Source organism: Patagioenas fasciata, chromosome 9, assembly GCF_037038585.1.
Source record: "Patagioenas fasciata isolate bPatFas1 chromosome 9, bPatFas1.hap1, whole genome shotgun sequence".
Lineage (NCBI taxonomy): Eukaryota > Metazoa > Chordata > Aves > Columbiformes > Columbidae > Patagioenas > Patagioenas fasciata.
This window is the reverse complement of record NC_092528.1, coordinates 7,186,259-7,201,054: the sequence shown is the minus strand read 5'-3', so window position 1 is coordinate 7,201,054 and position 14,796 is coordinate 7,186,259. Positions and strand designations below refer to the sequence as shown.

Genomic DNA, 14,796 nt, shown 5'->3' with positions numbered 1-14,796 from the left:
CGGCCGAGGGAGCGGCGGCGTCCCGCCCTCCGCGGAGCAGGCGCGGTGCTGCCGGCGTGGCGGCCGCGCTGAGGCGACGCGAGCGCTGAGGGACCCCTGAGGGGACTCCTGAGGCGGGCGTTGGGCGCGCGCTCGCCCCCTCCCTCAGGCGGCGCCTCGCCCAAGGCGGCCGGGCAGCCTCGCGCCCCGCGGCGGCGCGCCCGAGCCCCCGCTAGAGGGCGCTACGCTCCCCACCCACCCCCCCCCCCCCGCCCCGCGGGATGGGCCCCGCTGCGGGGAGGGAAGCGGCCCGGGCGCGCATGCGCAGTGCCGGGCGCTAGACGGCAGCGGCGATGGCTCCGCAGTGACGGTTGGATCTAACGGTTGCTATTGACATTGCGGCGCGGATCGGGCGGCGGATCCTGCCCCGCGAGCGGCGCCAGCCCCGCGGCCGCGCAGCCAGGAGCCACCGGCCCCGCGGAGGAGGCCGCGGCGGCGCCGCGGTGATGCGGCCGCGCTGAGGCCCAGGTGCATCCGCCTCCCTCCCCCGCCGCCGGATCGGGCAGCGCGGCCCGGCCCGCCGCCGCCCTGCGCTGGCTTCGCGGTTCCTCCTTGCGGCCGCCGCCATGCCGGGCCGCCGCTGAGGCGCGGCCCGCAGCGGCCGAGGTAGCGTCCGCTCGCGGAGGAGCAGGGCCCGGGGGAGGGCGGCCCGGCATGGCCCGCAGCCTGGAGTAGCGCCGCCGCCGCCTCCCTGCGCTGTGTGGCTGCGGGCGGGCCGAGGCCGCTGCTCGGGAGCGAGGCCCCGCTGGAGGCGGAGGAGGAGCCAGCGCGGCCCCTCTGACAGGGCCGCCGCGGCCTCCGCGCTGCCGCCGCCGCGCGGCTCCAGGTGGCCCCGGACCAAGGTGACACCCGGCCTGCCCCCGCCCCGGGGCCACCTGCCCCCTCGGCCGGCTCGGACTCGGCGCCGCGCTTTCTTCTCACCCCGGAGCCGGCGGCGTGCGAGCGGCTGCGATGAACCCGGTGAATGCCACTGCTCTCTACGTTTCAGCGAGCCGCCTGGTGCTCAACTACGACCCTGGGGATCCCCAGTCCTTTACTGAGATTAACAAGCTCCTGCCCTACTTCAGGCAGTCCCTCTCCTGCTGCGTTTGCGGTGAGGATCTTTCTTTTGTTCCCTGCACAATGAGCCCCCCCCGGGCTCGCTTGGCCCCGGCACGGCGGCCGGAGGAAACGCCGCGGTCGGGATCTCCCCCGCCCCGCTTCCCGCCCCGAGAGCCGGGCTGTGGAAACTTTCCTCCGGCTGCGGCCGCCGAGCCGCCGCTCCCGCGGAACCTCCCGCCGCCGGGGCGGGGCGGGGGACACCGGGGACCGGGGGGCGGCGGACCCACGTGGGCCCAGGGCGGGGGGAGCGCCGCGGTGGTTTTGCAAGTTGGGAAAGGCGGAGTGAAAAATATTCCTCGACTTAGACCCGCCCCCCACCCGCAAAAAACAAACCCGAATTGGGGGCAATATTGGTCAAAAAGCTGTAAAGGTTCGGGGGTTCTGTATGTTGAATAGCCTGGCGAGCTGTAAAGAAAATGATCTGTTGTTTTTGTTGAGAAGAGTGTGTTCTGGCCCAAACGCAACGCTTTATTATGGTCACGTTATTTCATAAAAGGTAGGGTAGTTATTAGTGGTTATTGGAGTACCCTGGTGTAGTGGAGTTAATTGCTTTAAAAAGTGAGGTAGAAGAGCAAGTGTGGTAAAAGATACTCAATCTACAGAGCATAGAGGAAGGGAAATAAGAACTTCTTACTCTTTTTTTTTTTTCCTCCCCTCTTTGAAATGCAAAGAGCAAACAGTAAATCAGATTGGAAGCCAGGAATTTTAAGCGCATGGAAACAATGTTAAGATTTTTTTTTTGTACGTAGCAGGTAATTGTCCACTGAAAATAATTACCATAAAAACCAAATTGGCTGCAAGTCTGCTAGGATTTCCCTGCAAAAAAAAAAAAAAAGCATTCTGCATTTTTGTGGGCAAAGGCAGACATCTGGAATTTCAGCGTGAGGGTCTGGGGAACAGGGAAGGAACTGCATTCTGCTGTGTTTATGAAGTGGGGGCATGTGTCCGTTCCTGGTAGGAAGCTCTGAAATAAGCTGTCAACCTTTCTTGAACTTCCCTTTGAAGCCTCGGTCAGCGTTGGGAGAGGGATTCCGAACTGTTAGACATTTCAGTTCGTTAATTTTGTTAATTCTCCTTTTTTTTTTCCTCTAGTAGTTTTAAGTCCTGGCCCTGTGTGTGTTTGTATTTTCTTATCAGAGTGGACATATGTCCACGCTGGTTGCATATGTTTATCTTTACCAACGTGTGTGGTCACACTACTATTTAATTGAATTCCTGGGGTTTGTAAACGTAAATATTGTATTTATTTACAGGATCAAGATCTCAACTGTTGAGGCTGCTAGAGTAGTGTTGGATGCTTCCTATCCTGGAGCTATTGGCTCCTCCCACTTAAAGTCTTAGAAAATAGAGATCTGTTTGTGCTGGGAAAGAGGGAGCCTGTTCCCAGGATCACTGCATCGTCATTTCCTTTAATCATTTGTCTAAGGTTTTTTTTCCTCCTCCCATAATCCTGATGTCAATGTCTTTGCACCTTTGCTCCTTATCTCATGCTTATCATCTTAGGCCTTGTTAATTCCAATCTCTAACTGTACCTTTTTCCCACAAATCCTTCTTGCTTGGGTCAGTCATCAGACCGCTTGCCTAAAAATATGCTAATATTTATCGGATTTCTTTTTTGTAAATAAGATATTTAGATAGAGACTGGTATTTAGATAGAGACTACATGCTTCTAACTACTGTGCTATCTGGCCACTCCACTTTAAGACTAGTCCTCTGAAATGTGTTCTTTGTTCTCCTTGCCTTGACTTCTTCCCTTCTTGGCCTTTTGCAATCTTATTTTTACACTGTGTGCTATTGAAATCATCTATCTATAACTTGTCCCTGCCCAAATTCCTGAGCTGTTTTCCCCCTCTTCAGCTTTTCTTGCTTGGCTTTTCTGTCACTCTCAGTTTGTTAGAGCAGACCATGCTTTTTAGCTTATTGACTTGTGCTTACCTGGATATTCCTGCTCCCAAACTACTACTTGATGATTCTGCTTCCCCTCTTCATCCCTTATTTTCTTTGAATGTTGAAGTTATTACTTTGGCTTATATATATTTTCCTACTGTGGCCAGCTTTCAGATAACTGTAGCTGCTGTTTGTCTCAAATATTTTGTCTCCGAGTGATTTCCAGGCATTACCTCTGTGTGTTGAGCTGCTGTTTGTGGCGTGGCAGCGTACAGAGGCCTCAGTAAATACCAGCCTCTTTGTGAAGCCCTACAGTAAAATGCAGTTTCTGTCCTACAGACTTAGTAAAGTGTCTTTCTTGAAGCTGCCAGCAGTTAGTCGTGGGAGAGCGGTCCTGCCCGAACCGAACTGTCCACTCTAGTGTTGACCAGCAGTCATAAATTTCCAGCTCGCACTGGTAAAGGCAAATCAACATTCTTGTTTGCTTTTTGTGCTGTTAGGACCTTCTGCATATTTAAGGTCATTTAAAGCCTATCCAAGTGTCAAAACCTTCTTAACTTTAGTTGTATAAAAGGTAAAGTTTAAGTACTGAAAAGAAGATTACTTTGTGAGCTGCTGTGATCACAAGAGTGAGTGCCGTGACCACCCAAAACTTCAGTGTGGTGTTTTGCTGCATGAATTATTAGTAATGCATAAAACCTCTACACTTGGTTAAAGTCCCAAGTGTTGTACTTCTAGGACTCCCCTTGGGAAATTACTCCCCAAATTAGTGCTCCTTAAGTCATCGGCCTTTCCTGAGTATTTAATCTCTCTGAATTCTGTGATGCTTTGTTACACTGTAGGTATTAATTCCACAGTCAGGATTGTCCCTTTAATTGTAGTGAATTTTTTTTAGAAGATATCGGTGACAGCTATAAAAACCAACTGACATTATGGTGCTTTCGCTGTTCTCTCAATCCACTAGACATAAACCAACTCATTTTCTTTTGATCTGACAGTCTTTTAAACCAGCTCACATAGTAGGCATGGCAGAAGTTTTTGGACCCACATAATTATGAAATTCTAATTAAAGCACTGATTTGAGATTCAAATTGGCACAGAGGCAGTTCCATCAGTAGACAGTCATAATGTAAATACAGTATGGCATTGTGAAGTCAAATAAATCTGTTCTAGGTGGATTTGAGGTCTCTGTTGTGCCTAATGGGTTATAAAGGTTGAATTATGTTGATGGTGGTGTGTGTTTCTAGGATTGAAGTGTGATTATGTGAGAGTTTCTGAGGTGGTGGGGTAGGTAATGAATGCATTGCCTTTTTACAGGGATGTATAAGATTATATTTCCTAGAGCTTTTAAAACTTAAAACCTCCAAGTGTGCATTAGACAGAAGGTATGTGCCTTATGTGTTTTGAGGATGTGAAATCTGGGTTTCAGTCTCTGGACTAAAGTGATTATTATTAAATTGCATGTTAATGCCACATTAATTTAAAAATAGTTTAGTAGAATTTATGCAACAAAGTTCTGCATTTTAAAAGTACTGCTTATTGGGATGAAAATCTTCTTACAAGTGGCTTTCTCTGTTTCAAGTACCATGTAGGTTACTGCAAGTCATTCAAAAGTTCTGTTGGCTTTTAAGCATTTTGAAGCATTGTAAGCCTTTTTTTGAAATGCAGTTAAAGAGACAGATTGGCAGTCGGATCAGCTTAGCTTTTTATCCATGGAAGACTTCATCCTGGATCCTCTGCAAGATATTTAAAAAGTGGGTGAAAGATTGTTATCGCTGATTTAGAATGTGAAAGTGCTTGAAAGGTTTTGTGGCTTCAGGACAGGACGTTTGGCCAGGAACCCAGATGTATCTTGTGCTGCAGCCATACAGAGTAGAGTTCTTGCCTGAACCATCCTGTAATCTAAGTAAGGGGATATGAGACAACATGTGGCTTAGGGGAGATTAAGGGGTGGAAAGGAACAAAGAGACGGTGTGACAGTACTGACCGGCACCTCGTACAGCTCCTGGCAAGGGTTTTGATGTAGCTCTTGGTAATTTTAGTTACAGGGTTGAAGGCTAAATTGTAAATTAGCATTGTGGAAGCAACTCCCAAGCACGGGGAATGTCATGGATTAACAAAAAAAAAAGAAAAAATTAAAAAAAAATTGTTTTCCTATTTAAAGACTAGTATAGGGATGTTATTTCCATCTCCTGCTTGTGTAGAAGTATTAACCTTTCTTTGTTTTTAAAAGTTGTGTACTGTTAACATAAGTTGGAATTCATTCTGCTGGCCAGGTTTGAAATTTCTCTATAGTTGGTGGCGTATTGAGTCGTGTAAGATTTTCCATCTTTGTGCCATCCTGTCCATGTTGTTGGACTTGTGAAGGCTCCTGCTCTTCTTCCTCGCCCTTCGCTGAGCTGGGTCTCTGTTTTTTCTGGGGTTCCGGCTGTTTCCCCCACACCACTGCAGACTCCACACCCCTTGTCTCTGCCTCTTGTTGGCATTATTACTGTACCCTGTACTTTGTCATTGGGAAATAGTGAATTAAACTTTCATAGGAACATTTCTGCAAGTATCTAGGGGAAGAAACACCACAAGCAAGTGGAATGCAACTGAACTGTGGCTCTAGAGTAAGCAAAGTCTTTGTTTCACTGGTGGTATTGAGACAGTCTGAGGCGTGCTGAAGTTATGTGGTGACCTTCAGGGAAGAGAAGATAGTTGGGTAACACCTAAACAGATTTAAACTTTCTAGAAAGTTTGATTTCTGGTCACAGAGATGGAAGAAGGCAGAACAAACAAATTAGCACTACTGCTAAAACTTTTCTGTTTGGGATGTGAGCCATGACTAAGTGACTTAAGCCTGGATATCAGAGCTTTCAAGTGAAAAGCATGTTTAAGCTTTGTGATGGAAAAGTTTAGTGTAGAACTCTCACTCCTTGTCCGTTCTCCCTAGATTAAGGAGAGTGAAGGCTGATTCATGAGCCATGCTGACAGATCAGAGTTGCCTTTTGTGTTCGAAAAATAATCTAGATTGGTGGTCTTTTTTCATTGACATTTTCTTCTTTCCTGGATTTTCAATGATAGGTAGTTTTTAGAAAGATCATATTTTCCCCTTAAAAGGTACATGAATGGTTGCCAAAATACTTGCAGTTTTCTGAAGAATGTGCACAATAACCAGAAAAAACAACCATTGGGGAGCATGGACTACAGGACTAAGTACCTGTCAAATACTTTCTGCTGCAAGTATTCTTCTTCTTCTTGTTTTGGAGACAACCAGCGTGGGCAGCTGTCTATAAAATGTCCACTTGCACATTTCTCAGTACACCAGTTTTTCGCCAAGAACATGCTGGTTGATTTCTCTTCCTCTTAAAAACCCTTTACTTAAATTCACTGTTTCCCTTTCCTGTTGTTAAATCCGGTGTGTGACTCCTGGCAGAACTGCTTTTTCAAGGTTGTCTGCATTGTACTGCATGTGTTTTCATAACATAAAGTTCTACTGGTTGAATTTAAATTGCTTTCTAAACAAAAATACCCCTCTGTCCTAGAACCAAGTTGAGGAGTAGGAAGAATTGGAGTTGTGAGTGAGGCCAGAAAAGATTGTTTGCATCTCATATATGACCTGAGAAATAACAGCCAGCACAAGCTTTGGTGAGCGCTGTGCTTTGCAGACAGTAAGGATTTTCCTGCTCTGCCCAGGAATTCCCTTTGAAGTCCTTCCGTGATGTCATTTGTTATTCTGTGTCTTCGCAGCCTGGCGGTCACGGTCACGGCTCGGGGTTTTGCTCCTTCACCGGTGGCCTTGCAGAGCACAGATTGTTTGAAGATGGCGCGGTTAATCTTGGTGGCACGAGCGTTTTTGTTTGGTGGGAAGAAATAGTTTATGTTACTTTTTTGTTTGCTCAGAGAATGTGAGCAACTTCATCTACAACTTTCAAAGCAAGTTTTAACTCTTTTGAGTGTTTATGCTGCATAGAAACACATTAAATTAATCTTACACCTATGGGAGAAATGTTAACTTTGCCATTCAAAGCCTCTTAAAATACACCCATCTTGGCTTTTGGGAAACATCCTTACATCAACACTTTGCACTGGATGGTGAAAAAGATGAATTTCTATATATTTTTAAAGCCAAAGTTTGAACTTTGCCACCTAGTTTGTTAAAAATATATTATAGAATCTTTCCAGTCAGTGATTTTTTTGTAAACACAAAGACTTTCAAACAAATACAATTTTGACATAGGACTTGGTAAAATATGTTGTGTTGTTTATTGTGTAGGGCTGCAGTCAGAGAACAGAGCAGTCCCTTCTACAATGCCATTTGTTGTCATATTTTTTTTCTTTGACCTTTAGCTGAAGAGGTTGACTGTACATCTACAAATATGCAGAATAACAATCCAACTGTATTCTTATCATGGTTAATTTGGGTTCTGACGATGTTCAGACAAAAACAGTGCAGTTTTTAGTTTCCCAAAGAGTTTCACAGTCATTGATTCTTCAGTTGTGACCATCTGTATATGAGGGTAATAATTTCTGTAGCTAATTTTTCATAGTTGTTTGTTGATGGGGGATGCTCAGAAATACTCAGCAGCCAGCAGAACAGTTTCTCTGATAACATTTTGAAATAAGGTGGTTGTGGGGTTTTGGTTGTGTTTTGGTTTAATACGTTTTGTGTGTGTCCCATGTTTCTGTTTCACCTGATAGGGAATCTCTTGATGCTTGTGAGTGTCTATGGACAAATCCCAGTGGCACTGTTGCAGTTGTGGTGATTTAAGAGCAACATGGTATTTTCAGGACAAAATACTATCATTTAGTTCACAAACTCTTGTCCCTTGTGCTAATCTCTCTTGATTAGTTTCTCTGGTTTTGAGTGTATTAAGTTATCTTCTTTCTTAGTAAATATCCAGATCTTGCGCCCATATCAAACAGATCTCACACATTTGTTTTATTTTTCTGCAGATGGTTAACAGACCTTTTCAGTACTCATCATATGCCTGTCTATCATCAAGCAGGGTTTTTTCATCAAACTCTGAAAATGCTGCTGCTTTTACGCTCACGTTTTGCTTTGAAACCTCATTGGAGTGTTTATTCTTCAGTCAGATGTAGCTGATAATTTCTTAGCTGAAGAGCTGCTGTGGGGGGAGCAAACCTTGTCCTTCCAGAGGCTGTTCCAGCTATCCAGTGCTATCACTGCTGGGTAAGACTTGGCTCCCTCTATCAGGAGGTAGTTAATATTAAGTGTAACATAGAAGTATACGTGTGCTTCATCACACGGATGATAGCTTCCTGGTTTATTATAATTTGCTAGATGAATAGAGCCGTAGAATTTCTATTTGACGCATCCAAAGTTCACAGCAGCTTTTTGTAAGACTTGGTTTAAAAATGCCATCTCGGTCACTGTAATGTTTGATGTTAACAGCTGAACTGGCAGCAGGTGAGGTTCCTTCTCTCCTTCACCTTCACTGAGAAGACAGATTTGCAGCACATTTGCTGCTTATACACACCTACCAAAGCAATTGGTTCCCAATTCTTCCCCTCCCTTTGGTCTCTGAGATACAATTTGCAGATGCTTCCCCTCTTCCTGCAGCTGTGAAATAGTGCTCATTAAGGAACACAATAGGAAGTATTCCTTGTGGTTTAAATGATCTCTCTCCTGGTAGCAGCCTTTCCAGGACAGCTGTCATGTTTTGTAAATAATATATTAAAAGTATTTCCTCTGTCTATGCGGCTTATTAATTGTAAATGCTTATATTAATGTAGATGTTTAGTAAACCTTTCTGAAAGTAGGATGTTGGAGGCTTTGTAAGAATGCGATTTTGCTTTTTGTTGTGTTAATATGGCCCTTGCAAAAGAGGGTGAGAAAAGATGAGGCAAAGTTTAGTAATATCAGGCTATTTGGGGCAGTAAAAATGAAGGCCTGCATTGAGTAATCGTGGAAGGATCTTATGCAGATGAGTGACTGTGCAATAAAATGTCAAATTAACTTTAGCTTAGAGAAATATTAAATTATAAACATAGAAAAATATTTACTTGTCAGAGCCCACCATTTTTATATCTTGCAGACCTATATAAATGTGTAAATTTATAGAAGGGGTTAGCACTAATAGCTACCAGCCTTGCTTTCTATTGAAAACCCCATGAGAATATCGGCTCAGTATTAACTATCAATCAAAAATGCAAAGCGAATGCTAAAGATCAGGACCAAAATAGAAAATGAAGCGCAGAACTGTATTATTATGGCACTGTATAAAGCTGAATCCATCTGAGACAGAAACTTTGAGTGAAGGATGAATATTGAGTGAGATATGAGCTCAGGCGGAACATGTTCCCGCAGCTCGTGTCTCTGCCATGGAGGTTGCCCGGCATGTACTGGGAGCAGAACCGGCTCTGTTCTTCCTGCAGGGAGATATGGGAAGTGTTTTGTCTGCCCGTCTGGTTTTTTTCCTCAAAGCTTCTGGAAACGTAAATTTTTCAGTATCCTCTTTTAGCATTCGTACCCACTCAGCAGCTTCAGCCAAATCTATTTTGGGAGAAATAAAGTGCACAGTTGGTGATGATTTTTTTTTTTTTTTAATCGAAAGTTAAATTGGCATATTGTTTATTTGGTCCCATCTCTGAAGTATTTCAGTGCTTCATAATCTGTAAAGCATTGATCATCATCACTCTTTCTGCTGAAGGACGCGACTTCTGAGACTAAGCTGACGTGAGTTAAAGCTTGATTTTGGTTTTTCCCATGGGGGTTAGGGACTGTTCTCGCAAAATCAAATCTGTTCTTAGGACCATCCTGGACATCTCTGCCTGCTTTGCTGTTTAAATACCATCATCTAAAGGGAACCTGAAAAAAAATGCCACTGCAGATTGGATTCTGGGACTTCATGTTCCATCTGTTGGCTTTAAATCTTCCCTTCTCATTATTTGAATTGTGTAGATGTGTGCCACCTGCCAGTTTTCTAAACAATTATATTTTCTGTCAGTTTATTAAAAAAATACTACCTAATGATGACTTCAGCACTGACTCTTGTTGCTCAAAAATCAGTTTAGATGAAGCCACTTTTCTGAAAGCCAGCTGAGGTTGGAGCAGCCCCTTCCCAAAGAGGTACCAGGGAATTCACTTTGCAAAGGAAAAATGGGGTTGTGTGGTCACCAGTAGAATTCAAGTGTGGAAAAATTACTGTGCTAATGCAAAGTTCCTGTTCAAACACACACAAAAAGTTGCATTTTCAAAAGTAGTTCAAATAGTGAAAGGTACGGAGGGTTAGGTTGGGAAAGGGGCTGAACATTCCGGTGAAAGCTACAGAGTAGGGGACACGTTGTGTGCTGCTCCAGCCAAGGGTTATACATATAGTACGTCCTGCTCTTCTACCTGAGGGCTTGGATTCGCGACTAAGGTAATACCAGCTAGAAAGGCCGGGTTTATTCTGTAGGTGCTAGCAGCCCACTCAGCTAGGTCCGGTTAATTGCATCCCCTCAAAGCACTATTTCGAGAATCACTTGCAGAAGGTCCATGGGATTAAAATTTTCTCTTTGGAAAATTGGGTGAGAAATCCCTGATGGTTGTAACTCATCCAACAAAGGCTCCGTATGGGAGAGAGGTCTGAGCAAGGCTGAAAATCTGCTTGGAAGGGAGGGGAGCCTGTTGCTGTAGATGACTGTAGGTACTCTGAAATTTAATTTAGGTGTTAGAATATCTTCCTGGCCTAGAACTGGCTAGAATAGCAAAGCAATACCGACATTTTCTGGATATAGTTGCTAGTTGGATTATTTCTATACAGAATTTCAGTTACCTCTGTTCTTTCATATTTTTTCCTTATGCGTTACTTGGTTCGTTCTTAAGAAAAACCAAAAACATTCTTGCAGGGTTTTACAGTTCAGAGATGTGGGGATGTCCACAGATAGTCAGTGCGGGGTGTGTGAAACGTCCTGCGCTCTCAGGGGTGTTCATTTCTTTAGCAACTGATTTTTATCAGTTTCTTTATTCTTAACAGTAAGATCTCAGAGAAAATCCTTTCTTCTGACTTCTTCCCTCCTGCCCAGGGCGGGAGCTGTTGTGGATACTTTGAAGTATTTCAGCATCACTCTTTTAAGTATTATTTCACTGAGACGTGTCTGAGAATTAGAGAACCAGGAACCACCACCCCCCAGCATATCTTAATAATCACCCTGTTGCATCTTCTGGGTTGGCGCAGGAGTAAGCTGTTAGAGAGCAACATAATCTAGTATTTTAAAAAATTCAGATGGATTACTAGGTGTTCTATTCAGTGTTTATAAGAATTAACGAGATCCATTGAACTGTTTTTGTTGCCTGCAAAGTTAAAAACTTTGATGCTTTATTCATGGCATTGGCTGTGACAAGGCCGGGTTCTATTTTTAGTCCCAGCTAAATGAAAAGTAAAACAAAGTCTGCTGTGTCTTCTTTCCGTTGGGGGCTGACATTCCTTTTAGAGTTCCCTTCTGCTGCGTTGCCATTTGTTTCCACTAATTTCATTAACATCTCTGCAGTAGCTCCTCATGGAGTTTATTGTTGCACTTTTGGAAAATTCATAGAAATCTTTTGTGTTTTGGAAGTTTCAATGGCAGAAGCTGCTGAAGGGAGCAAGGGGTTGGCTGGGGTTTTAGTTGAGAGCGACTCTAAAGGCTGCAGCAGCACAAGTTGTGGTGTGATGGTTTTATTCTGTGTTTTTTTAATGTTGTTTTAAAAGCAGATATTTCAGCTGTGACAATTTTTACAGGATGTTGTTTGGATGGTACGTTTTCTTGTGACTTACTGAACTTATTCAGGCAATATTTTTGATAGCACATAAAAATCATCCCATACTAGCCTGGAAACCTGCCTTGAGTCCATTGTAATCTCTCTCCTTCTTTTTTCCATAGGAAATTTGCTGCAAGACCCTATCGCTCCTACCAACTCCACATGTCAGCATTATGTCTGCAAAACTTGTAAAGGCAAGAAGATGATGATGAAACCGTCATGTAGCTGGTGCAAGGACTACGAACAGTTTGAGGAGAACAAGCAGCTGAGCATCTTAGTGAACTGCTATAAGAAACTCTGCGAGTACATAACGCAAACTCCGCTGGCACGAGATATTATCCAGGCAGTCGATTGTTCCGCGGATCTTTTAGCTTTGCTCAAAGATGGATCGCCGCTACACGAAGAGACAGAAAAACCTTCCGATACAGCCTTGGCTTTGTGTTTGACACATTCCCCAGTACCTTCAACCTCAGAGCTAACACCCGATCCTCCGGCTGGTTTTACATCGCTACCTGAAAGCACACACAACATCGATATCAGAGGTTCTGTTATCAACGGGTTGCCCAATTGTAATGGGCTTTCGGTAGATAAACTCGGAGTGAATATTCCCTCTCCGGAGCACGCCAACACCATTGATGTCTGTAGCACTGGCGAGTACATCAAGACGGAAGATCTGCCGAGCAGCCTGCAGCCCGTGTGCGACACCGTTTCCACGAGTGACTTGTGCACGACGGGCATTGACATCTGCAGCTTCAGTGAAGACATCAAACCGGGTGGCTCGCTTCTCCTGAGCGTTGAGGAGGTTCTCCGGAGCTTAGAGACCGTGTCAAATACTGAAGTCTGTGATTCTAATTTGCAGCCCAGCTTGGAAGCGAACATGACTAACGGCCCTTTCCTGCAGCTCTCTCCCCCACCTCTCAGCCATAACATTTTCATGTCCACAGATGCTTCTCCTCACGGAATCTCCTGCACCGCGGCGACACCCAAGGTGGTTAAGTTAAACAGAAAGCGATCTCGGTCAGAAAGTGACAGTGAAAAGGTTCAACCTCTACCCATTTCCAGCATCATCTGCGGCCCAACATTGGGAGCGTCAGCTCCCGTAACAGTGAAACAGGAAAATAAAATGTCTTTGCAGCCTATTGCGACTGTACCTAATGGAGGCACTACCCCCAAAATCAGTAAAACTGTGCTCCTGTCTAACAAAAGCATGAAAAAGAATTTAGACCATGCCCCTAAGAAATCTCACCCGAAAGCCAAACCAGGGGTGCTGAAAACAAAAGACAAAGCGAAGGAGAAAGTTCCTAGCAGTAACGTTATGCCAGGAAGCCCAACAAAAACTGTGTACAAAAAGCCCCAAGAAAAGAAAGGGTGTAAATGTGGTCGTGCCACCCAAAATCCAAGTGTTCTTACCTGCCGTGGCCAACGCTGCCCTTGCTACTCGAACCGCAAAGCCTGCCTTGACTGCATATGCCGTGGCTGCCAAAACTCCTACATGGCTAACGGGGAGAAGAAGCTGGAGGCGTTTGCAGTGCCAGAAAAGGCCTTGGAGCAGACTCGGCTGACTTTGGGCATTAACGTGACGAGCATTGCGGTGCGCAATGCCAGCACGAGCACCAGTGTAATCAATGTGACAGGGTCACCAGTAACGACGTTTTTAGCTGCCAGTACACACGATGATAAAAGTTTGGATGAAGCTATAGACATGAGATATGACTGTTGAGTCTTTTCTTTTCCCTGCCATCCGTAGGGGAACTGCTACAGGTTTACGGCAGCTATGGTTCTGTTTAACTTGCTGGAGCTCCTGCGTTTAGATCACTTGTATCAAGTGTTTTTCATTGCTATGTTATGTGTATTAGTGTCTGGGAAATAGTTGCAGATAATGGAGGAGTTACCCTAAAACTGTTTTTAGTTCTTACAGCACCTCATAGTTTGAGATCAATTGCTGATGTAAATGATTTTATCACAGGATCTTTGGCAAAGAATATATTAACCTCATTGTACTTGGTCATGCTTTGTGCTCAGTCAAAGCTGCTGCTTAAGTGTAAAGAAGTGGTACCTAGTTAGTCCATCTAAACCGTGCTAGGTTATGGTATAGAAAAACAATTCTCCATTAGTTACAGACACCATTACTGGAAAATCACATAATATTCCTGTAGGAAATACAGCATTGAGCTGGAGGGTACAGTCTGAAAAGGGCAGATAGTTCCTGACTGTGAGAATTGGTTATCTCCTCTACGGAACAGCTTAAAAAAATAATTCATAAATACACTGAGAAAGCAAATAGCCCAAAGAGTAGCTCATTCTCCAGGCAAGGGCCAGGAATATCAGTTGGTGAGACATGAATGTGGAACTGCTGCCTCAGATACAGTGTCCCAGGTAACACCACCGCTCTTTTGGTTGGTTTTTTGACAGTTCTGTTCCTTACCTGTTCTGCCCTCTGTGCCAGCCCCGCTTGTTTGGCATGTGACTATTTTGGCTGGGGCAAAGAAACCTCAGGTGGTATTAGCACTATTCTCTCCTTTTCTCCTCCCCCCCCTTTTTTTTTTTGGAGCTCCTGCTGATTTTCCTGCTGTTGCTTCTACAAAAGAGCGGGGATTTTGTGGGTTGCAGAGAGACACCGTGGCCGATCCCACAGCAGTTATCAATCACCAGTGGGGGTGTTTGATGAAGTTGGTACGCCAGCCCTGTCCCCTCGACGGTGATTCTTTCTCTCCAGCTGGGGCTGAGGATCAGTTGCTAAGGTCAAATATATTCTGGATGTTTGTTAGAATAAGCTGTGTCATTTGCTCCTCCCAGAATCCAGCTCATTTTTTTCTAACACGTTGGAAGTAGCTTTTGAAGGTCAGCGCTTTTCAACCTCCCTAAAATAGAAAAATAACACTAAGTTGTCAAAGAGCTCCTCTCAGAAAGTGTTAAAATGAAAGCACCTTTGTAGGAATTCAGCTTTATGCAAAAATGCTTCATTTTGCCGTAATCCCTAAATAAGAGTTCAAGCGGAAGAGCGTAGCCTTGCATTTCAGGCTTCATTGGCAGCCTAAAAA

The 14,796-nt window shown here is 44.6% G+C and overlaps 1 protein-coding gene across 1 annotated transcript; it reads left to right on the top strand.

Annotated features, from left to right (window-relative positions):
- The first annotated feature begins 293 nt into the window (after positions 1-293).
- MSL2 (MSL complex subunit 2) lies at positions 294-14,243 on the top strand. The gene is made up of 2 exons (XM_065844445.2): positions 294-1,132; positions 11,878-14,243. The coding sequence occupies exons 1-2, from the start codon at positions 991-993 to the stop codon at positions 13,473-13,475; spliced, it is 1,740 nt and encodes a 579-aa protein (XP_065700517.1). The 5' UTR covers positions 294-990; the 3' UTR covers positions 13,476-14,243.
- The last annotated feature ends 553 nt before the right edge of the window (positions 14,244-14,796 follow it).